The 22,501-nt window shown below is 56.0% G+C and overlaps 2 protein-coding genes across 4 annotated transcripts in view; one reads left to right on the top strand and one right to left on the bottom strand.

The window, feature by feature from the left end:
- The first annotated feature begins 1,441 nt into the window (after window positions 1–1,441).
- ATP6V0E2 (ATPase H+ transporting V0 subunit e2) lies at window positions 1,442–7,875 on the top strand. Its single transcript, XM_073354675.2, has 4 exons — window positions 1,442–1,614; window positions 1,713–1,760; window positions 6,279–6,430; window positions 6,829–7,875. The coding sequence occupies exons 1-3, from the start codon at window positions 1,511–1,513 to the stop codon at window positions 6,370–6,372; spliced, it is 246 nt and encodes an 81-aa protein (XP_073210776.1). The 5' UTR covers window positions 1,442–1,510; the 3' UTR covers window positions 6,373–6,430; window positions 6,829–7,875.
- Window positions 7,876–8,186: 311 nt separating this feature from the next.
- Window positions 8,187–22,501, bottom strand: part of ENTPD7 (ectonucleoside triphosphate diphosphohydrolase 7) — a 17,326-nt gene continuing 3,011 nt past the window's right edge. For all 3 annotated transcript variants that reach the window (XM_073354670.1, XM_073354672.1, XM_078853908.1), the window contains exons 2-12: window positions 22,298–22,480; window positions 19,013–19,218; window positions 18,589–18,739; window positions 18,047–18,150; window positions 17,476–17,532; window positions 16,752–16,900; window positions 16,503–16,669; window positions 14,503–14,827; window positions 12,801–12,886; window positions 12,518–12,679; window positions 8,187–12,091 (exon numbers count right to left, since the gene is read on the bottom strand). In XM_073354670.1, coding sequence (XP_073210771.1) covers window positions 11,863–12,091; window positions 12,518–12,679; window positions 12,801–12,886; window positions 14,503–14,827; window positions 16,503–16,669; window positions 16,752–16,900; window positions 17,476–17,532; window positions 18,047–18,150; window positions 18,589–18,739; window positions 19,013–19,218; window positions 22,298–22,480 — 1,819 coding nt within the window. In that variant the 3' untranslated portion in view covers window positions 8,187–11,862. The remainder of the gene's footprint in view (window positions 12,092–12,517; window positions 12,680–12,800; window positions 12,887–14,502; window positions 14,828–16,502; window positions 16,670–16,751; window positions 16,901–17,475; window positions 17,533–18,046; window positions 18,151–18,588; window positions 18,740–19,012; window positions 19,219–22,297; window positions 22,481–22,501) is intronic.

Genomic DNA, 22,501 nt, shown 5'->3' with positions numbered 1-22,501 from the left:
GCCCGAGGCGCCAGCTGCGGCCCGCACGCGCGGGGCAGGAGCCTCTGCCAGGGGAACCCCCCCCCTGCACCCCGCCACGCCCTGCAGCCCCCCCTGCCCCCGCAGCACCCTCCACGCCCCACAGCCTGGCCCCGCAGCCCCCCCGCCACGCCCCGCAGCCCCCCTGCCCCTGCAGCACCCTCCATGCCCCACAGCCCCGCCCCACAGCCCCCCGCCACGCCCCGCAGCACCCCTGCCCCTGCCACGCCCCACAGCCCCCCTACTCCCTGCAGCACCATGCCCCGCAGCCCCCCCCGCAACACCCCACCATGCCCTTCAGCCCCCCTGCTCCCCGCCACGCCCCGCAGCCCCCCCGCAACCCCCTCCACGCCCCACAGCCACGCCCCGCAGCCCCCCTACTCCCTGCAGCACCATGCCCCGCAGCCCCCCCGCAGCCCCCTCCATGCCCCACAGCCACGCCCCGCAGCCCCCCTACTCCCTGCAGCACCATGCCCCGCAGCCCCCCCCGCAACACCCCACCATGCCCTGCAGCCCCCCTGCTCCCCGCAGCCCCCCCGCAGCCCCCTCCATGCCCCACAGCCACGCCCCGCAGCCCCCCTACTCCCTGCAGCACCATGCCCCGCAGCCCCCCCCGCAACACCCCACCATGCCCTTCAGCCCCCCTGCTCCCCGCAGCCGCCCCACAGCCGCGCCCCGCAGCGCCCCCCGCAGCCCCCCTGCTCCCCGCCACGCCCCGCAGCCCCCTCCACGCAACACCCCACCATGCCCTGCAGCCCCCCTGCTCCCCGCAGCCCCCCCGCAGCCCCCTCCACGCCCCGCAGCCCCCCTACTCCCTGCAGCACCATGCCCCGCAGCCCCCCCCGCAACACCCCACCATGCCCTGCAGCCCCCCTGCTCCCCGCCACGCCCCGCAGCCGCGCCCCGCAGCGCCCCCCGCAGCCCCCCTGCTCCACGCCACGCCCCGCAGCCCCCCTGCCCCCCGCAGCCGGCCCTGACGCCGAGGGCGCCCCTGGGCGGGCGGGCCGGGCATCGGCTCGTGGCCCGGCTGCTCCCGCCCCGCTTGCGGCGGGGGCGCGGCGCGGGGCAGGTCCCCGCCCCTTGGCGGACCGGCGGGTTCCCGGCTGTTCCTGCGGCCGCAGCCGGTCCACGGAGCCCCGCCCCTTCCCCGCGGGCTCTCACCGGACCCGGCCAGGAACCCCCCCACCCCCCCGGAGCCGGCACTGCGCACGCGCTGTCAGCGACCCCCCCCCCGCCCCGAGGAAGGGCGGACGCGCAGGGCCCCACCCCGTCTCCCCCTAGCGGCCGGCCCAGGCCGCTGCAGCCCCCCGCTGACGTCACCGCCCGCAGCCCGGCAACCGGCCAATGAACCGGCCGAGTGATCTCCGATTGCGCCAATGGGCGGGAGCGAGCGGCTGCGTGGGCCAATGGGTCTCGAGGGGGCGGGGCCGCGGCTCGCTACGGTGGCTGCGCTGGCGGGGCGGAGGAGGCTCGGTTCTCTCGCCCGGCCGCCATGACCGCGCACAGCTTCGCGCTCCCGCTGATCCTCTTCTCCGCCTTCTGGGGCCTCGTGGGCGTCGCCGCGCCCTGGTTCGTGCCCAAGGGGCCCAACCGCGGGTAAGAGCCCGGGGCTGCCGCCGCCGCCCCTCCCCCGTCCGGTCCGGTCCGGTCCGGTCCGCCCCGCCGCCTCCGCTAACTGGCCTCTCTCTCCGCAGGGTCACCATCACCATGCTGGTCACCGGCGCCGTGTGCTGCTACCTCTTGTGAGTGCGGGGGGCGGGCCGGGCTGGCGGCGGCGCGGGAGGGCGCGGGGGGCTGGCGGCGGGGGGGGGGTGCGGCGCGGGGGGGGGCGCGGGGGGCGGGCCGGGCTGGCGGCGGCGGGGGGGGGGGCGCGGGGGGCTGGCGGCGGGGGCGGGGGGCTGGCGGCGGCGCGGGGGGGCGCGGGGGGCTGGCGGCGGGGGCGGGGGGCTGGCGGCGGCGCGGGGGTGCGGCGCGGGGGGGGGCGCGGGGGGCGGGCCGGGCTGGCGGCGGCGGGCGCGGGGGGCTGGCGGCGGGCGCGGGGGGCTGGCGGCGGGGGGGGGCGCGGCGCGGGGGCGGGGGGCTGGCGGCGGCGCGGGGGGGGCTGGGGGCGCTGGCGGGTGTGTCGGCCCCTCGCCGGGCTCAGGGCGGCCCCGCTGGCGGGCGGGACCCCCGGGCCCTGCGCTGTGGGATCCGTCGAGTTGTGGGAGCAGAGGGACGTTCGCCTGACCCGCCCTCCCCCAGAAAAGCCCTAACATCCCCCCGGTCCGGGGCCGCCAGGCGGGGCGTGAGGAGACGGAGACTCCGCCGCTTCGCTGGGGACGCTCGGACCTGCTCTTCCGCTGTGAACGGGCCTGTCCGCCCCCACCCGCTCTGCGGCTCTCAGCCGGGTAGATGAGCCTCTTGGTACCTGGTGTCTTCTGCTGGCGAAGATTCCTGACGCTGCAGTCAGCTGGCCTCTCCTTCCTGGCTGCAGTCAGCTGGCCTCTCCTTCCTGGCTTCCCTAAACTGAGCAGGCTGAAGTAGCCTCTGGCTCACAGCTTAACTTTGCTTTATGTTAGCAGAGTCTTGACCATTACTTTAGTTCAGGCGTTAGGCCTCATACCGGGCCTCTGATCTAAGGGTTTGTGTTTCAAAAGGGCCTCATCTTACTACAGTTAAGACACATGACAATCTTCTTAGCAAACTAGCAGGTTCGTCGTGGGGTGCTCGTGCTCCAACTTTGCGGACATCAGCTCTTGCCACCTCCTATTCAGCGGTGGAGTACTACACACCAGTCTGGTGGCTACGCAGTTACATGCCGCCATGCGTATCGTCTCCAGCACCCTGCATCCGACTCTATTCCCATGGCTTCCAGTTCTGAGCAAAATTGCTCTTCCTCATATCAGATGAAAGGTTGCCACTGGCAAGTTACTGGAGAAAGTACGCGCCAATTCAAGCCTGCCGCTGCACAATGACCTTTTTAAACCACCAGCTGCACGTTTGCTGTCACGTCGCCCATTATGGTCTTATCTGCCAGGCCAGGATGTTAGGACAGAAACACTCTGCGAGAGGAATAGGTGAATGTCATAATCCCCAACCAGTCTCTCGTCGCTGACCACACAATTTGTCTGCCTGGTTTTGACCTGCCCCGTCGTCAATGGTCCCTGTTGAACAGGTTCCAGACCAGGCAAGGTCTCTGTGCAGCCAACCAGTATCGCTGGGGCATTCGTGACAGCCCTTTGTGCAGCCGCAGAGCAACACAGACAATGACACAGGTCGAAGAATGCCTGCCAATTTTGTTCAGCAGTGGCCTAGAACGGGGTAGCCAAGCTGAGCCTGAGAAGGAGCCAGAATTTACCAATGTACATTGCCAAAGAGCCACAGTAATATGTCAGCAGCCCCTCGTCAGCTCTCCCCAATGCTTCCCACGCACCGGCAGCCCCTCCAATCAGTGCCTCCGCCTCCCTCCCTGCACCTTCTGATCAGATGTTTTGTGGCATGCAGGAGGCTCTGGGGGGGAGGAGCGAGGGCAAGGCAGGCTCAGGGGAGGGAGCGGGAAGGGGTGGAGTGGGGGCAGGGCCTGTGTCAGAGCCAGGGGTTGAGCAGTGAGCGCCCCGTGGCCCATTGGAAAGTTGGCGCCTGTAGCTCCAGCCCCAGAGTTGGTGCCTAGACAAGGAGCCGCATATTAATTTCTGAAGAGCCGCATGGGGCTCCGGAGCCACAGGTTGGCCACCTCTGGCCTAGAAGAACTACATCATGCCACTGAAGATGCCTTCGCTTGACTAGACGATTATGCACATGCTCAATAAGTAACAGATTATCCATTGCACCTGGGTTCACATAGGTTTTACTTTTAAGATAACACTGATATGGGTTGGGAAGGGCCATGTCAGCTCATTTTAAGACAGATTGTCTTCTTTAAAATCATCTGCAGTCACCCCTATCACCAGAGACCTTCTTTTTAGTAACATGCCCGTATCTCATCAGTTATTCTTTGAACCGGAAGTCCTCCCAACTTCTTTCTTTCTGCCCTTATAACTCTTGCTTTCTTTTACTTGCTAGTCAGGGCCTTTCTTACAACACATTTCTTTAACCAAACTTAAGCTCACTTTAATTCTCTAGTTTTGTATTTATTCTACATGATGGCCTGCACACCTTGTACCTAGAGGTGTGACCTTGCATTTGGCTGCATTAACATGCAGGTTGTTTGGGCCCAGTTTATCAAGTGATTCGGATCCCTCTAGTTGACTGTCCTGTCCTTATCATTATTTACCATTCTGCCAATCTTAGTGTCTTCTGCAGGTTTTCAGCAGTGCTTTTATATTTACTTCCATGCTTTTGATTAAGAACATTGAATGGTGTCCGGCCTAGAACCGGTCCCTCAGAAACCCGCTAGAAACGCCTCCATTTGAAGATGATTCCCCATTGACAACTGCCTGTTCAGACTTCTCAGTCAGTTTTTAATCCATTTAATGTGTACTCTACAGATATTGTATAGTGCCAGTTTTTTAATCAGAATGTCATGTGGTACTAAGTCAAAGTATATTACAACTATGTGTTTACATTTATCAATCAAACTTGTAATCTCATCAAAGAATGAAGTTGGGTTTATTTGACAAACCTGTTTTCCATAAAACCATGTTGACTGGCATTAACTTTAATTCTTCATTGATTTGAGGTGGTATCAGCTTTTCCATTAGCTTGCCTGTGACTGATGTCAAGGTAACCAGCCTGTAATTTCCTAGGTAATCCCACTTGCCCTTTTAGCACATTAGCGCTCTTCTGGAATTTCCCTGATATTGCAAAACTTACTAAAATGAACATCAGTGGGGCAGAAAAACAGAAATATTGATTGAACACTTCTGTCTTTTACCATCTCAAGTAATGGGCCTGGATCATTGTTAGGATTTCTTTTATTGCTAATGTACCTTCTTCATGCCAGCTATGGATTTTTTTCTTGCGCAGTCTTCAGCTTCCCTTATGCGTTTTCTACACTTCATAACTAATTTATATCAATTGCTGTTTTCCCCATTTCCCCCTCTCTCCCAGTGTGTTTATATAAATTTCTAATGTCTGCCTGCAGTTTCCCACTGAACCAGGATAAGCTTTTAGCCAAAGTTGTCCACTTTATTGGTTATGGAATTGTGGGTTTTTTGGACATCTAAGCTCTTCATAAAGAAACTCTTAATTTTTATTCACATTTTTCTGTCTAAAATTTTCCTCAGATTTGGGAAATTAGCCCTTTTGAAGCTGTCAGACAGACACAGATAAAAATTACCAGTTGGGACTGTCCTCTGTCCATAATGACTATAATCAAATCATGATCACTAGTCTCCTAGGTGACCACCAACTTCCAGTCCAATGATTGATTGATCTTTATCCATCCTACTGAGGTTCAAAGTAGTTACTTCATGTTGGGAGCAATACATCTTCTGTGTTAGTTTCTAAAACATACAATTTTCTAAGATTTTCTTATGCTAGAGGGCTCACACAGCCAGATTTCCCCCAGGGAAGTCCCCTGTACAACAACAGTTTTTCCCCCACACCTTACACACAGGTGCCTAAAGAGTAACTTCTCCTGTTCTCTGGTTTGATTCCATGTTCTGTAACAGACCCCACCAGTACCCCATCCTGGGCTTTGTTAGTTAGCACATGGATACCTTCAAGAACCTGTGCTTCTGAGTTATGAATAACAGTGTCTTTGAGGTAGAGTGCCACTTCCCCCACACTCCTGTTTTAGCCGCTCTGTCTTTTATAAGAGGTTGTAACCAGTGACTTTAACCTTCCAGTCATGTGAATTGACCCACAGGGTCTCAGTAATACCAGCTATAGCAAGGCCTGGTCCACACTTAAGATTTAGATTGGCGTAGCTGTGGTGTTCAGGGGTGTGAAAAATTCACACCCTCGAGTACCATAACTATGCCAACTAACCCCCAGAGTAGACATGGCTAGGTTGCTGGAAGAATGCTTCGGTCAGCCTAGCTACCGCTGTGTGGGGAGGTGGAGTTCCTACAGTGGTGGGTAATCCCCTTCTTGTCACTGTGGGAAGCATCTGCACTATGGCATTACAGCACTGTAGCTAAGCCTGTAATTTCCAATTCCTCTCGCTTCTTACTCAGATGCCTAGCACACTTCTTCACTCTTTGTCACCTCCAGATTCAAACCCTGAGTTTGAACCACACGTGCCCCCTTAGTACTTTCCCTTTGGGGTGTTCTGTAGTACCTGACAGCTCCTGCTGGTCTCCACGGGGGAAGAGTCATTCACTGTCTGTTCTTTGCAGCTGGCTCATAGCCATCTTGGCTCAGGCAAACCCCCTGTTTGGGCCCCAGCTGAAGAATGAGACCATCTGGTATGTGCGCTTCCTGTGGGAGTGACCTGTTGCCAGTTCAGAAGGTACCAGGAAGGACATGAGATCAGCACCCATATATCATGGTGAATGGAGCCTCCTGTGGGACAAACCACCTGGACTTGGGGAGTGGGGGGGTTGTGGTATAGAGCCCTCCCTTGACCTGCTGCCCTGACATGGTTTGGGATGGGGGCAGGAGTTACTTTACCAAAATGAAGTCTTGCAAGCTGGGGTGCTTTACTCTGCAGCTGCCCGGGCAGTTTCTGGTTGGGTTTGGTTTCTGTCAGTGGCTCCTTGGGAAGGTGATTTGCGGCTGCCTGTTAGTGCTCTGTTCTGGAGCCAAACAGAGGATCCCTGGATTCAGCCAGGAGAGGGTCTTTCTCCCCTGTAAGTGGGTCTCCCTCTCCCTGGGGTGGCTCTTTAGGTCCCCTTTGTGGGAAAGAGTTTGGCACTAAACATCTGCCCCCCCCTCTCTCTCTCTCAGCTCCTTCTGAAATCCAGATGTTGCCCCATCCTCTGCACCCTCCAGTGCTGTCCTGCCAGACCCTGCCAGAGTTGGTTCCCAGGTCGGACCAGCTGCAGCGCCACACCTGAGCCACTGCATCGAGGAACCAAAAAGCAAAGGGCCACCTGTGCAGCCCTGTCTGAGGCATGATCCCCACCCCAAGATGGGCCCTGAGAAGTAGGGTTTCCCCTAGCAGAGCTGGGCCTAAGCTCCCTTTTCTGAGCCAGGCACTGCAGAGGAAAGTCCCACCTCCTTAGTGTGGGAGGGATTCTGAAATGGTGGCTGGTTGAGCTCTGGTTCCCAGGGAATTGGCTGGTGCTGAAGACCACCCGTACCCCTTCCCTTAAAGGACAGATACAAGGACCCCTGGGAGCAGCACCACTTGCCTCTGTTTAGCCCTTAAAGGAGGGAGTGGAGACCTGAGTTTATCCTCATGATTCCTGTTGCATGAAAACCTGTTCCCAAACCAGCCATAGAATCTTAGGCCTCTTCTGGTCCTGGCAGCCTCTATCCTCTGGGCCTGCGCATGTGAGAACCAGAACCCGAGGCATCCTCTGAATACTGAGCCCCCTCGGGGTGAGGTACCTGGACCAGCATCCCTGCTTTCAAGATAGGTTCTGATTGGTGGCCATTGTTGACTATTTCTGGGAGGGCGAGTCCTGAGGAATAGGATACTGACATGGGGAGGGAGTGCTCTGCTAGAAGTCATGGTGAGTGGGTAGGTCAGGGTGGGACTTTCCTGTGTCAGTCTGGAGGGAGAGGACTCCTCTTTCCCTCCCCCTGAGCCTCTCAGAGATCCTGGTCCTGGAGCTGGTACCACAGACACCAGGCTCTTCTCTGTTCAAAGGGTTGCCACGCCCACCCCCTCTTGCGTGTTCTGGTTGTGGGGCAGGTGCTGATAATCTGGGCAGTGTCCCGGCCTACCCCTCCCTTTCCCATAGTTATTGGTTAACTACAGTGTATTTATTTGTCTTGTTTGGTATGTAAATTTGTGTTGTGAAAATAAATGTTTTTCTAGTAAGTGTCTCTGGCAGCAGCAACTCTGGTCTCTCTTGCCACTGACAAAAGGTCTAGGAAAAGCCCTAGGTGCAGCATCTCTTCCTTCCCCTGCCCCCAAGCTGGCCTTGCTGCAGGGGAGAAGAAATGTGGGCCTTGCCTGGACTTAGCATGGGAACTGTTTCGGGGAGGATGCAGAATATACTCTACCCTTCTTAAAAAGAAAAGGACTAGTGGCACCTTAGAGACTAACCAATTTATTTGAGCATAAGCTTTCGTGAGCTACAGCTCACTTCATCGGATGCATGCCACAAGTCCTCCTTTTCTTTTTGCGAATACAGACTAACACGGCTGCCACTCTGAAATCTACCCTTCTTGCTACTTCTGAGTACCATGGTGCTGTTTCTGTGTGGAGCCTGGGTCTTCACAACACTGTGTGTGGTGGAGGCGGTGTCAGCTGAGTGCAGCTGCCTTCCCGTAACAGCTGTGGGAGCACAGTTGTGTCTCAGGTCTACTTTGATCTCGTAATAACAATGGCTATGTGATTTCAGTAACCCCTTTCGGGTGCAGGCCCCTGCCCGTGCCCTGCTGGGTTGGGGAAGGCAGCTATCCCTCCTAGCTGAAGGACACCTGGTGGCAAGGCATTATGCTGCTCTGATTTCTTACTCCCCCTCCTAGCTGTTCTAAGGGGATTGGTGGAACACTGCAGTTCCTGTCCCTGGGTGTCAGCCGTTCATGCCTGTGCCCTCTGCAGTGATCATGTCAGCAGGTGCAGCCTGGATCAGAGCTACCCATGTTGTGCTGAGCACCTGGGACAACAGCATGTGCTGATAGCTGCAAACAGCTGATGTGAGACACAGCATCTGTGACTGGGTGGAGCTTCCACCTGGGGTCTCTTCCCACAGAGCATGGAGGGGAAGAGGTCCTGCAGCAAAGACCATAGTGAGCATGGACATGATCAGCACATATATGGACAAAGAGGCTGTTGTGGGTGGTCAATAGATTGTTTATTGCTCTAGTAACTGGAGTGGGGGGGTTCAAGTAATCCAAGTGGGTTCAAACAGTGGATGTACAGCCCAGCTCAAGGAGAGGAGGCCTTATTGGAATTTCCAGGAGGCAGGTGGGTGCAAGACCACTTGTGTCTAAAGGCCCCTCCCTCAGCCTTTTGAGAGGGACCACTGGACCAAGGATCCAAAGGAATATAGGGGATAACTAAGGAATAACAGGGATGGGAGAGGAGTTCTAGATGGGGACACTGAGCAGAGAACCCTCAAACCTGTCTAGGGAGCCAGTGGGTGCTGCCCAGAGGAATTCTGCCTGGATGCATGAGACTAGGGAGGACCAGAAATAGGTCCCAGTCACAGAGCATCCCCTCATCCAGCATCCTCCTGGTGGTGTACATGGCCACTTTGTCCAGGGCCAGGAGGTCTCAATATCCCTGGGGGACTGTGAGACCAGTGTGGAATAGAGGCTGGCCCACTGGGGGAGGTTCCCAAGTCACACCACTTGATATCAGGGCAGGACACGAGGGTGTGGAAGTGAAATGTGGAGCACAAGCATGTATGCTTGTTCCCTTGGCATGGTTTGAAATTGAACTGGCTGCATAATATGCAGCTGGCTCAGATCATCGAGGGGGGGGGCCCACGGAAAAGATCTGGAGGGCCTGGGATGGATAGGGAGCACCCTCTCACAGGATCCACTCAAGAAAACTCAAGAGGTGGGCAACAAGGCCTCCCCCACCCCCTGCAGTATGCACAGGGTGGAAAGCCCCATGCACTGACCAAGCGCTTGGGGATCCACCCAGTTGTAGTCCAGGATGTCTCAGATTCTGGTGGTTTCTGCCAGGACCAGCCTCCAGCTCACCCATGGGAACTCTACCACCTGTACACACAGATGGGGTTGTGTAGCAGAGGCTCCATTCTCACTGGTAGCAGCTTTCAGGTCTGGAGGCAGCTCTGACAGAAAACTGGCCGCTCTGAGAGGCTGGGGGGGGAAGACCCCCTAGGCTAGAGGAAAAAGCTGCTAGTCATGGCAGAGGAAGGCGAGCACCAACATGCTCTTTGCCTGACCACCTGCACCATAAAGGAGTCTCTGCAGGGCCTGGAGGCTGAAGACATGGACTTGGCTGTCGCGGAAGACTCAGAACCCCTGCAGAGACCCAGTGCAGTCCCAGCCAGAAGAATTCCAGAGCTAACCTCCGGAGCCAGGTTACAGCAGGGGTTCCATGGCCAAGTTGAGCCAGCACTGGCTGGGGGAGGGATTGCTGCCCTTGGTAGGGAAAGTGATTTGGCAGCAAATGAGCATGGGATAGGGTTGGAATGAGGAAGGCCCCTGCCCACCCACGGACAAGTACTGCCTCCCCTTCCAGAGAACAAGCTATTGGCCCTTCCAGTCCTGTTGCTGCGGCCAGTGTCTTATCAGCCCTTACAAGATATCAAATGTAATCTGAGATAACAGCACCCCTCCTTAGGGTGAGAGCTGCAGGGATGCAGTATTGGGTCTGTGCACCTCTTTACCAAACAGAGATGGGCTGGAGAGAGGCTTAAAGCCCCAAAACTGGGATAGGGGCATAGGGAGAAGAAACCCACTTCAGCACAGAATTGTGCAGTTTCCAAGTACTGACCCCTGTCTGAAATTGAGAGACCCCATGGCTCAGACTGGGGCATTATGCCCTATGGACCATGAGGCACCCCATTGGGTGCTTGGGAACAGGACACATCAATGGAAACAGACTCTCTGCTGCTCAGCCCTTTGTGCTGGGTCAAACTCCTCACCTTCTGTGAAGACTGGAACACATGACTTATGAGGAGAGGCTGAGGGAACTGGGATTGTTTAGTCTGCAGAAGAGAAGAATGAGGGGGGATTTAATAGCTGCTTTCAACTACCTGAAAGGGGGTTCCAAAGAGGATGGCTCTAGACTGTTTTCAGTGGTAGCAGATGACAGAACAAGGAGTAATGGTCTCAAGTTGCAGTGGGGGAGGTTTAGGTTGGATATTAGGAAAAACTTTTTCACTAGGAGGGTGGTGAAACACTGGAATGCGTTACCTAGGGAGGTGGTGGAATCTCCTTCCTTATATATTTTTAAGGTCAGGCTTAAAGCCCTGACTGGGATAATTTAGTTGGGGATTGGTCCTGCTTTGAGCAGGGGGTTGGACTAGACGACCTCCTGAGGTCCCTTCCAACCCTGATATTCTATGATAAGATAAGGTGAGGGACTCTGGCCCTTTGGCTCCAGGGAGTTGATGTGACAGCTTGGCCGGTAGTGCCCAAGGAAGCCCATCATGCTGGCTGGCCAGCTCCAGCCAATTCTCCGACTGCTGCAGGCACAGCCTGAACATAAAGCCAGGGCCAAGGTTCCAGGTCCCAGTCTCGTCCCCTTGGAGAGAAAAACTGAGCAAAGGGTGCAGCCTGTCTGTGAAGACAGGAGGGGCAGGGGCTCCTCTGTGTCCCCAACAGGGCAGAAGGACAGAGACTTAGGGGCTAGGGCTCCCTGCTCCTTCGCAGGCAGAAGCTGGCTTAGGCACCTGTAAGTCCTTTAGGATTGACTTTTCAGAGGGAACCACAGTTGTGCTTGTTGGTCCTTCAAGTGTCTAGTCATCCTCTGAATTCTACCAACTGTGGGCCTCACTGATATCTTATTGCAGTGAGTTCCACAGGTTTGCAAGATAGCAGATCAGAGGAAATGCTACAACTGTGCTGCCTTTACACTTCCATGCGTAGGAAGTGCTAGCTCTGCCTTGCTGATGCCACCTCTTAGTGGGTATCACCTCTCCTGCCTCAGCAGGAAGCCCCTCCAGGCCTTTGTGTTGGTCAGAAATACAAGCACCAGAGCCACGTCCTGTGCTGCTCGGGACCTGTCGGACACTGGTTCTGGCTCTAGGAGGGGGAGATGATGGACCTCCTGACAGGAGACTTTGGGCACTTGTCATCCAGCCTAGGTTCCAGTTCGGATGCTGGAACTGGGAGCTAGAAGCAGGCTGAATTGTGGCTCAGACGGATTCCTGGGCTGTGGCAGCATTAGGGCCCCAGTTCCTGGCCTGGCAACAGCACCACCTCTTCCAGCCACAGCAGGTTGAGCGGAGCTGAGCGCAGCTGGCGTCTGTGAATGCGGCGCAGCCGCAGTAGGTAGAGAATGATGGCCAGCAGCACCACCAGGATGCAGACGAAGAAGAGATAGTGATTGTAAACGAAGGAGAGGCGGAGCCAGGGGCTGTGGGCCTGCCGGCTGCTCTCCTGCCGGAGATCCCTAGGCGGGGAGAAAGGAAGAGAGGTCAGCACCCGCCACTGAAGAATTACCAAGAAAGGTGGCAATGCAGCACATGCACCTTGTCTTACTCCCAGCACTTAGTGCCCCCTGCTGGGAGAGGTCAGGCTCTCCCCTTAGGGCCAGTGCCTTTGCCCTGCTCCCTACAATGCCGTTGCTGGGACTGGAGTAGCCAGGAGCTCGCGCTGGTGTGTGACTGCGAGCTGGAACAAGTTTTAAATCAAGATGGGATGTTTCTCAAAGCTCTGCTCTAGGAGTTACTGTAGGGACGTTATCTGGCCTGTGCTATACAGGAGCTCAGATGAGATGATCACCATGGTCTCTTCGGTCCTTGGAATCTATGAATCCCCCTCTGCAGGCCAAGCACTGCGGGGCAGCCCCTGGGCTCCCACCTCAAATTTGCTTTACCTGAGTGGCAGAAACCGTGTTTTATAGAGAATGGCTCCCAGGGTCCACTGCACCTCGCGGTCGTACACCAGCTGGGCTGTGTGCAGGCTGGAGTAATCCAGGGGAAAGTGGAAACCCTCATGAAGGACTTGGTACATCCAGGCAGATTTAAAGCACTGATACCTACAGACAGAGCACATGGGACAGTCAACCAGATACCAGGCCTCCTGCTTCTGAGAGCCCCTGGTGCTAGACACACTGACAGGAGCCCCAACTGTGCTTGTGGTGAGGGGAAGCTCCTTACTTGACCCGATGCTGGTCTGCGTGTGGTGAGTACAGGCCCTCTTGGAACCGCTGAGTCAGCACTGACCAGCTCAGGCTGCAGTAATCCTGGGGCAGCAAGGGAGAGAGTGCACTGTCAGTGGAGAGACTGGTGCCCCCTCCCTCGGGGCACAGGGCAGCACCAGTGACACTGGGCACAAGGTAACACCGGCACAGCAGATAGAATCACAGAAAGGTATGGCTGGAAGGGACCTCAAGTCCAGCCCCCTGCACTGAAGCAGGACCAAGGAAACCTAGACCAGTGGTCCCCAACCTTTCGGGTGCTATAGCATATTCATGTTCCCAGAAGGGTGTGTTGGGCGCCGGACAACCAGCTGCTGAAATGCCGCCGAGAAGCGGCGTCATCAAGCAGCGTCACTGCTGAAATGCCACCGAGAAGCGGCGTCATTTCGGTGGCTGGCTGTCCAGCGGCCGCGCTCCTCGGAGGCGGGTTGTCTGGCGGAAGCGCTCCCTTCTCACTAGGCGGGCACATGTAAATGCCCCAGCGGGCACTGCGGCACCCACAGGCACCGCACAGGGGATCACTGACCTAGACCATCCCTGACAGGTATTCGTCAAACCTGTTCTTAGAAACCTCCAGTGATGGGGATTCCACAACCATCCTTGGAAGCCTAGGCCAGAGCTTAACTACCCTGATAGTTAGAAAGTTTTTCCTAATATCTGACCTAAATCCCCCTTGCTGCACATTAAGCCCGTTACTTCTTGCCCTCCCTTCAGTGGACATGGAGAACAATTGTTATTTTACCCTTTCCTCATAGGTCAGGCTTTCTAAACCTGTCATTTTTGTTGCTCCTCTCTGGACTCTCTCCACTTCATCCACATCTTTCCTCAACCATAGTGCCCAGGATTGGACACAGTGCTCCAGCTGAGACTTCACCAGTGCCAGGTAAAGTAGGACAATTATCTCCTGCGTCTTACAACACCCATGTTAATGCACCCCAGAATGAGATTAGCCTTTTTTGCAACTGCATATTATAGATTCTCAATCTGTGATCCACTCTAACCCCCAAATCCTTGTCAGCAGTATTGCTGTCTAGCCAGTTAGTCCCCATTTCCTGGTTGTGCATTTCATTTTTCCTTCCTAAATGAAGCACTTTGCACTTGTTTATTGAATTTCATCTTGTTGAATTCAAACCAATTCTCCACTTAGTCAAAGTCATTTTGAATTCTAATCCTGTCCTCCAAAGTGCCAGCAACCTCCTCGCAGTTTGGTATCATCTGCACATTTTATAAGCACACTCTCTGCTCCAAGTCATTAATGAACATTGTAAATAGCACCAGACAAAGGGCAGACCCCAATAGATACCTATGCCCTCCCAGTTCGACAGCAAACAATCTTTCAACCAGTTGTGCGCCACTTTATAGTAACGTTATCTAGACCACATTTCCCTAGTTTGTTTATGAGAATGCACCAGAAGGCTCACTAAAAATCAAGAAATCCTATCTATTGCTACCCCCATCCACCAGGCCAGTAACCCTGTCAGGGAAGGATCCCCACAGGAGCTAGAGAAGGGTCAGGGTGGAACAAGTGAATCTGGGCACAAAGTAACATGCTCATCCCCCAGCTAATCCCCTGGATCAGGGTGGTGCTCACCTGGGCAGAGTGACCATCCAGGTGCAGCCCGGTCCCCACCCCCCGGGCATTAGGTCAGGGCAGTTCTCACCTGGGCAGCGCGGGTGAAGCTGGGTGCACGGTAGCGGCCCCCAAGACGCAGCACGTCCTCAGTACAGTAGAAGAACTCAGAGAAGCCGTAGAACTCACTGTTGTTGAAGTCAATGGGCGCCTGGTAAGTGTGGGTCAGGGAGGCCTGGCTGCCGTTGACCCCTGCCAGCAGAGGGTGTAGCAGCTGTGCACAGGCCTGCCAGTCTCCTCGCCCTCGGACATGCAGGGTCTGGCCACCCTCTTCTACTGTGTCCTCGAGCCCCACAGGCAGGCAGGGATCCAGAAAGGGTGTCTCGGCACTTGTCCCCATCTGCTGGCCCTGCAGCCTGGAACGAGAGCCAGGGAAGAGACTGATTAACGGGGCTCTGCACTGACAGAGCTGTGCCCCCTGCTAGGCGCACATGTGCTCACTGCCCCGGCCACTGGGAATAACCCCGAGTGCAGAGTCACCCCCTGCTAAGAGCCACATTCCCCCTCCCCCAGCCCAGCTGGGCACACCCCAACAAGCGCAGCCCACTGCTACACACCCCAAGCTGCTGGACACACCTGCAAGGCCCACCCTGGTCTCACCCTTAGGGAGGTAGAGCGCTACACGTTATCGCAAGGCAGTGTTGTGTGGATCAGGCTGGCTCCCAGCACTCATGCTAGCCTGATCCTGGCCATGCCCATGTTGCTATGGGGCTGTGCCTTGGGTGGCCCTCTGTTCTTCCTGCCTATTGGGCTGATCCTCCCAACCTGACAAGCACACATTGCCTTTGGGCACGCACACACACACAGCAAAGAGCACACAGCTGTGCAAAGGGACACCCTGCCCACCCAATGGGAGGAACACAGCCCCAGGCCTCGGCGGCAGAAACAGGGTTACCGGCACTAGACTATCCCTGAAGCTCTGGCAGGGAGGTTTGCTCTGGGCACTGAGTGTGTCTGGCCCTGGCTACAACTCCACATGGCATTCCAAGACAGGCACTAGAGAAATGGAGAGCAGGAGAGAAACATCAGAGAGAGAGACTGGGTCAGCAAGGAGCAGGAGAAGAGTTGCTGACGTGGGCTCCTGCAGCTGGGTCATCCCACTAGGGGACGTGGGAGAGGCCAGGTTGAGGGAGGGGAGGGAACTGAGGCACAGCCGCCTCCAGGGGGCGGTGGGTACTGGGAAGCTGGGAGGGGCAGCGCTGTGCTCTGGGTGCTAGGACCACATGCGTTCATACAGCTGCACTAGCTGCTGCCTCATCGCCCATCTGCCTAAACCTGCTGGAGAATCCCACCCTGACTGAAACGAGCAAATACCCACTCCAGTCCACAACTTCTGCAGAGGGCCCTGGTGCCGTCCCAGCCCATGGTGGGGTCCAGAAATAGGTGGCATGGGCTGCAGGGAGGCACCCGGCATCAATCCCAGGAGAGGATGGGCTGGAGAGGCAAGGCGTCGGCTGCCTGGAGAAGAGGAGGCTGGAGGGAGGGTAACACCACAGCTAATCACCCTCAGGAAGATCCCATGCAACAGGAGAGCATCCCATGAGAACAGGTAGGTACCCTGGGTGAGCACTGGGGAGTCCCCCAAACAGATAAAAACAAGGGCAGTGAGCCCTGGACATGCTCCTCCAGCTGGAGCTGAGATTCTTTCCCACAAGCCCTGGCTGATCTCCATGGGAGCACGTAGAACCCAGCCCCGCACAGGCTGGGCTGGCCCTGCAGGGCCAGTGGTTGTTAGCAGAGCCCATAGAACCCTGACTGCCCACGTGCTGGCCTCCACATACTCAGAGATAGCAGGACCTCCAGCTCCGATGCATACCCATGAGGAGTAGCCCTGCAGACTAAGAGGGGCCATTTTAAAGCAGTCATCTTACACCATCACCCTTTAGGCTTCTGCAGAGAGTGCTGAGATTAGACCTCACAGAGGTCACCCTCCAGTTACAGGCCCTACATCTCCAGGGGCTGGGACCTCTGAGGAACTCCCCGCTGCAGGCAGGTACCAGTGGGGGTCTGCTGATCCTGGGGCAGCATTACCTGTTGTGGGCACGAGTCTGGTTCAGCATAAGCTCCTCGTAGCGCTGCCGTGCGAAGTTGCCCCCAAAGCCCAGGAAGGTGCTGACATAGACACGGTACACATGCTCTGTGTGCTGCACATCACAGCCCAGGTTGAACTCCGCCAGCAGGCTCTTGGCAGCCTCCTCCTAGGGCAGAGAGGGGTGAGCAGCAGGGCCAACCCTGGGGACCGTAAGGGCTGCTTTCCTGCCCTGCCAGCAAGATACGCACCTGCTGTGGGGAGGAGAAGGTCTCTATGCTGGGCACCTCATAGGCAATTTGCAGAGAGGCACCACCCATGTCCAGGATCCCCACCGTCCGCTTCCGCACCAGGGACTCTGCCTGACCCCCCAGGGCCACAGTGATCATCGCATCCTCCTCTGCAGCCCACAGAAGTATGTTAGCAGGACCCTGGGACCAAAGTGCACAGGGCAGCCTCCTGCTCTGCACGCTACCGACAGGGTCCCAGGAACCAATCTCACATGGCAGCCTCCCTCCCCACCAGGTCAGGGCCTTGGGAACTGAACTGTGTTGGGGACAGGGACGGGGCCAGGATCCCATCTGGTTGTTGCCTAATGCAGGGAGCTCCACAAAGTGGCATAAATGGCTGACAGCAACTAAAGAGATTCCACCACTTCTGCAAGCCTCTGCTCCTACAACATCCTGAGACACCAACTCCAAACACACCACCTCATCCCATCTCTACTGCCCTGCCCTGCCCCGCCCCCTCCCATCCCTGCTCCACCATCCCTACTGACCCCCCAGCTCTCTACTACCTCCTTCTCCCCACCTCACTGAGGCTCAGGGACTCTCCCTCCCCTGTGGCGGGTCTGCTGCCTTGGACTGTCAACATGCCAGGCCCTGGTTTGCTCTGGGTGCTGGGTTCACTCCAGCAGAGCTCCACCTACCCCAGCCCCACAGGCTAGAGAGAGACGCAGGTACTGGCTGGACTCACCCTCCTCGTGATCGAATCTCCCCAGGACAAAGTTGATCCCAATCCAGGCATAGACCCCTAGGTGGGGGGACACAAACCAGTTGGTTAGGCAAAGCGCCCGCAGCAGCCGGGACGCTGGAGCCAGAGTTAGCTCTTGGAATCTGCAGTCCCTAGACTGGAGAAGGACCAGCACTCGGGGGGTTCTTTCAGCATCTGACAGGATAGTTTCATCAGGCCTAAGGGAGCGCAGAGCCCAGCAGATTGGTGAGTCTGCACCATCAGCTCAGTGGCAGGGAATAAAGTGTACAAAGACCCATCGTCTTCACCCTGCCTATGCTGTCTGGCTTCAGAGTGAGACCATCTCAGAGCATGCACCAGGGCTCCCACAATGCTTGTACAGCACTGTCCCCACTCCAGCATCCGGCCCCTCCTCCTGAAAATAATAATTAGCACCACCTGCCCCCAGAACCACACTCCCCAGGAGGGAGCAGCCAAGCCTCTTCCTACAGGCACCTGGTGAAGTCTTATCTCCCCCAGGCTCCCTACTCATAACACATGTTTAGGTATTAAAGGAGCTAGATATTGTTACCACCTTCCTGCTTCCCTGAGATCACTTCAGCTTGCGACTCGGAGAAAAGGAAATCAAACTCCAGGGGCACATTCCTCACCAAGTCCTCCAGGATCGCAGCCTGCTGTCTACGGAGGGTACAGGAGACAGGCAGTGAGTATCCTGCCCAATGGCTGACTCTCCTTCCCTTTGGGTTAAGGCACAATGAATCCCCCTCAACATGCCCATTCTGGTTTGGAGCCAGGGGATTGGGATTTTAGCTACTTCATTTGAGACTGAAATGTTGCCCCTCATCACAAAGGCTGCAGTGACTCCAACACCCCCATCCACACCCTCCCAGGATTGAAGCCTCCCCTCTGTCTCCACACCTGGGCTCCCCAAGCCATCCTCTCTCCCCCAGCACACCTACTGGGTGGTCTCAGGAGCAGCATGCGCCTTTCTCCCTTGCTCGTGGCACCAGGGTTCTCTCACGAACTCCCTGCCCTCCTTGGCTCGCCGAGTGACTGGGTGCCCCTAATGCTGGTGGAACCCAGTGACATAAGCAAGGTGCACTGGGGGGCACTCACCTCTCAGACAGCAGCCTCATGCCCGCCGTGCACAGGATGTAGAGCGGAGTCTCCTTGTGCTTCGTTACCGGCACATGAGCTGCAGCGAAGCTAAGCAGCGGGCGCATGTAGTGACTGGCTTGGTCAGGAGTTGTTGCCAGCACGGAGATCCCTGCATGGGGAAAGGGGAAAACAAGTAAGAAATCAGTGTCACATACACACATAGAAAGGCAGCAAAGCTCTGTCACTTAGACACAGCGCAGGGACTGCCCCCCCAGTCTGAGGGAGGCGAAGGGACAAGATCACTGCCCCAGACTGCAGGGTGGACAAGCTCCTTCACTTGCATGGCCTTCACCAGCCCTGTCCCCACCTGCATGAAGGGAAAAGCAAGTGATCCATCCCCAACCCTTGCTTGGGTTCGCGTAGGGAAGAAGGGGGCACAGACCTGGCTTGATTTTCTTGACAACGGGCTGGCTGTTCCGGTCTCTCATCTGCTTGACATCCAACAGGTCATGAGGGTTCCCATTGTGCGGTGGCCAGAAATACACAAAGACCCGGGAGCCACTGCTCCCACAATCAACAACAATCCCGTAGTTCAGCGTTGAGTCCTCTGTGTCTGTAGCTTCCAGGTCTCCCACCCTTGCCAGGTACCTGGGAGAGGGGAAGAGGGAGGATCAGCCCAATAGGCAGGAGGAGCAGAGGGCCACCCAAGGCACAGCCCCATAGCAACATGAGCATGACCAGGATCAGGCTAGCATGAGCGCTGGGAGCCAGCCTGTTCCACACAACACTGCCTTGCGATAACGTGTAGCTCTCTGCCTCCCTAAGGGTGAGACCTGGGTAGGCCTTGCACAGGGGAGGAGAATGGAGAGCAGATGGGACAAGCCAGCAAGGACTCAGTTCCACCCAGGGGGCACTGGGAGGGATCCCATGCAGTCAGGGCAGTTGTGGTGCTGGGGAAATTCCACTCACAGCATCTGTAGCCGGGCAGGTTCCTCGGACACCAGCCCCCATCAGCCCAGCAGCCAGGAGAGGTGTCTACTGGACCGAGTGTTTGCACCAACCGTTAGGCATCAGCCACATGGGGGCTGGAGGCTACGAGGGGGGGACTGAATATCAGGGGTCAGAACATCAACCAGTCATTGTAGGAGTCAGGGAGGAGTCACCCCCCTACACACATACACCCATCAGACAAGGGCACTGTAGGGGCTTGGCCGTGGCTGATGGCAGAGTCCGGGGACATGAACTTAACAGCGAACCTTAGGAGGGCTTTGCCCCCACACAATGTCTGGTCTGTCCTTCCAGAGGCCATAGGACAGGTGTAACCACCCACAGACTGACGGGGCCTTCTCTCCTCATTAGCCTATGCTGTAGGCTCTGCTGATGCTGCACAAAGAACTTGCCCTCAGAGCTCTGCTTCCAAAGTGGCAAGAAAGCTCCAGACTCCCTCAGGGCACTGACGAGCTCTTCTGGATCCTCAGGGCAGGAGATCAATATGGCTGATTGATCCTTTCCCTCGCAAGCCCCCCCTCCGGCTGCACATGCAGCTGTGCCCGTTGGCTGAGTCAGCGCAATGCTAGCTGCCCACATGTGCGCAGTCAGGGCAGAACCAGGGGGCTGCAGCTTCACTTTCCATTAGTAAAAGGAATAACAGAATTAGGATGCCCTAGCTCAGCACCATTATCCAATCCAGAGCATCCGCTTCCATGAGGCTCCGATGACCCCGGGGCTATAATATGGACAATAAACAACCTCAACTCAATTACAGCGGCACTGTGGGACACGCCTGCCCTTCCCTGAGCCCCAAAGCTGGTGCTGAAAGTGGAACTGCCCAGCACAGAGCTGGCGCCTCACTGGCCCTTCTGGGGTAATTGTGTTACAGCCAGAGCCCTCGGCACTCTGACAAGGGAGGGGAAAATTACTGACCTTGTGAGCCTGTGTCTCTGGAGATGCTGCTCCAGTAGGACTCACTCTGGCCTCTCAGCCCCGCCACGTGAGACCCCTGGAGCTCCCCCAGAGCAACAATAGCACGGCAGTTTCATATCAGTCACATGCCACCCCCTCCTGAACTTTCCACACAGGGCTTTCTTTAATCCATACGTAGAAACACAGACCCAGAAAGGAGCAAATCCCTTCTTTCAAGGGCAACTTCAGACAACATTCAACGTGCAGGAGCAGCAATTAGGGACACAGCCCTGTGCCCATGGTTGGCCAACTGCTAATACAGGACTCCCCAAGAGAGAACAAAGCTTTTCTTGGGGGCCGGAGAGTTTGGCCTTTCTATTGTGGAAACGAGTTCTGTAGGGTGGAGGGGCTGAAACAGGACTCCTCCTTGGTAGCCAGTGCAAGCACTGATGCTTGGGGACGTTGGGGGAAGAGGACCACAGAGCAGCTTTGCACATAGCTGTGGAGACACTCCTGAGACAGGCTGATGCGACAGCCTAGTGTTGCCTTCTAGTGTCAGGCCAGCCAGGTGACAGATACAATGTGACATGCAGTTGGACATCCATAGTACTCTTGGGAACAGCGCTGTCCACTGAATTGGTGTCTGGAGAAAGAAGAAGCTGGGTAGACTTGCTGAGGGATTTAGTCCACTCCAAGCAGAACACCAAGGGTCTTTTAACTTTAAATTCCAATGTCATCTTGGAGAGGAACTGTGGATGAATGCAAAGCACCACACTTCCCTTGCTAGATGCTACCCATCTATGGGGAAGATACGGGACTCAAGACCAGGGGTCACCCAATGAGAAGTAAACTGCATAACATTTCTGTCATCTGTGCCGTTCTTCAGAAGTCTAACAGGAAAGGGCTAAGTGGCGACGAAGTCAAACACATGCACCTGGCAGGATCATCTGCCTGATAAACCCCAGAGGAGGTACTGCTAGTGAGGACGAAGGCAACAGCTCTGAGCAAAGAGTGAAAGCAAGACACAGAGCTCCCTACACTAGTACAATGTTTCTGTTTCTCTGAACAATTTACTATGAGCTGTTGTCTATACACAGAGGGGGACGTGTGTAAGCAGCTTCTGGGCAGTCTAAGGAATTTCATTTCCTTATTTTTTTATTGTTGAGTATTTTATTTTATTGTAAATCCCCCTTTCTGAAGTTTATTGTCCCAACCCTCTGTCTCCTGAGGATGCTGAACTTGATTATATTGTTGTCAAGACCGCTTAGTAGATCAACTGTGCCTCCTTAAATCAGCTGTTGCATGTTCCTCGGGACTAAGGTGAGAATAACCTCTCTCCTTGTGTGCTCTGGAACTAGTGGTTTCAAGAAGCAGTTGTTTAAGGTTTCAACAAATGGCTTCTCTAAACCTTGTCCTGCTGAGACATTTCACTAGCTTATACCAAGTCACACATTATTACTGGTTTCATTAGACTTTGATCCCTCTCCACTTCGTGCATTCAGTCTCCAGTCCCCGGGCAGGAGGCTGCTAACCCGACATGTATAATCACATTCTTATGGGTTAGGATTTGTAGCTGTACAGATCCTGCTGTGTGGCCCTCTCCCCTCAAAAATTCTCTCTTGCTAGATTCTGCAGAATCTTCTCTGTGTCCTGGTCTGCTGCCCTGCCTTCATGGCATAATCTGTCCTGCCTGTATAATCTAATTCTAAGTCATACAGCGTCCCACCAATTTGTCATTTCACCACATTTCTGAAATGCCCACGATGCCAAGCTCCTCTTCCTTTGCCAGGTACAGAGAAAAGACTCAAACCCAGGGCTCGCTCACCTCTCAAACTGCTTGTCTGGGGGGGGAGAGGAGCCCCAATTGCGCAGATCTGTGGCTGCCATGAGTAGCAGGAGACAGACTCCAAGAAAGAGTCCCAGCAGGGCCAGTCGCTGACGGGGACACAGGCTCACCAGGGGCACAGTGAAATGCCATGATGCTGGGCACAGGCAGGAAATGCTGATTCTGAAAGAGGACAGAAGGGAG

This window comes from Lepidochelys kempii, chromosome 7 (assembly GCF_965140285.1).
Source record: "Lepidochelys kempii isolate rLepKem1 chromosome 7, rLepKem1.hap1, whole genome shotgun sequence".
Lineage (NCBI taxonomy): Eukaryota > Metazoa > Chordata > Testudines > Cheloniidae > Lepidochelys > Lepidochelys kempii.
This window is presented reverse-complemented; position numbering and strand designations above follow the sequence as displayed.

Excerpts from the sequence above, each read along its gene's own strand:
- ATP6V0E2 (XM_073354675.2), top strand. The coding sequence starts at position 1,511 with ATGACCGCGCACAGCTTCGCGCTCCCGCTGATCCTCTTCTCCGCCTTC. Across the intron at positions 1,615-1,712 it reads CCCAAGGGGCCCAACCGCGG|GGTCACCATCACCATGCTGG; the intron begins GTAAGAGCCCGG and ends CTCTCTCCGCAG. Across the intron at positions 1,761-6,278 it reads GCCGTGTGCTGCTACCTCTT|CTGGCTCATAGCCATCTTGG; the intron begins GTGAGTGCGGGG and ends TGTTCTTTGCAG.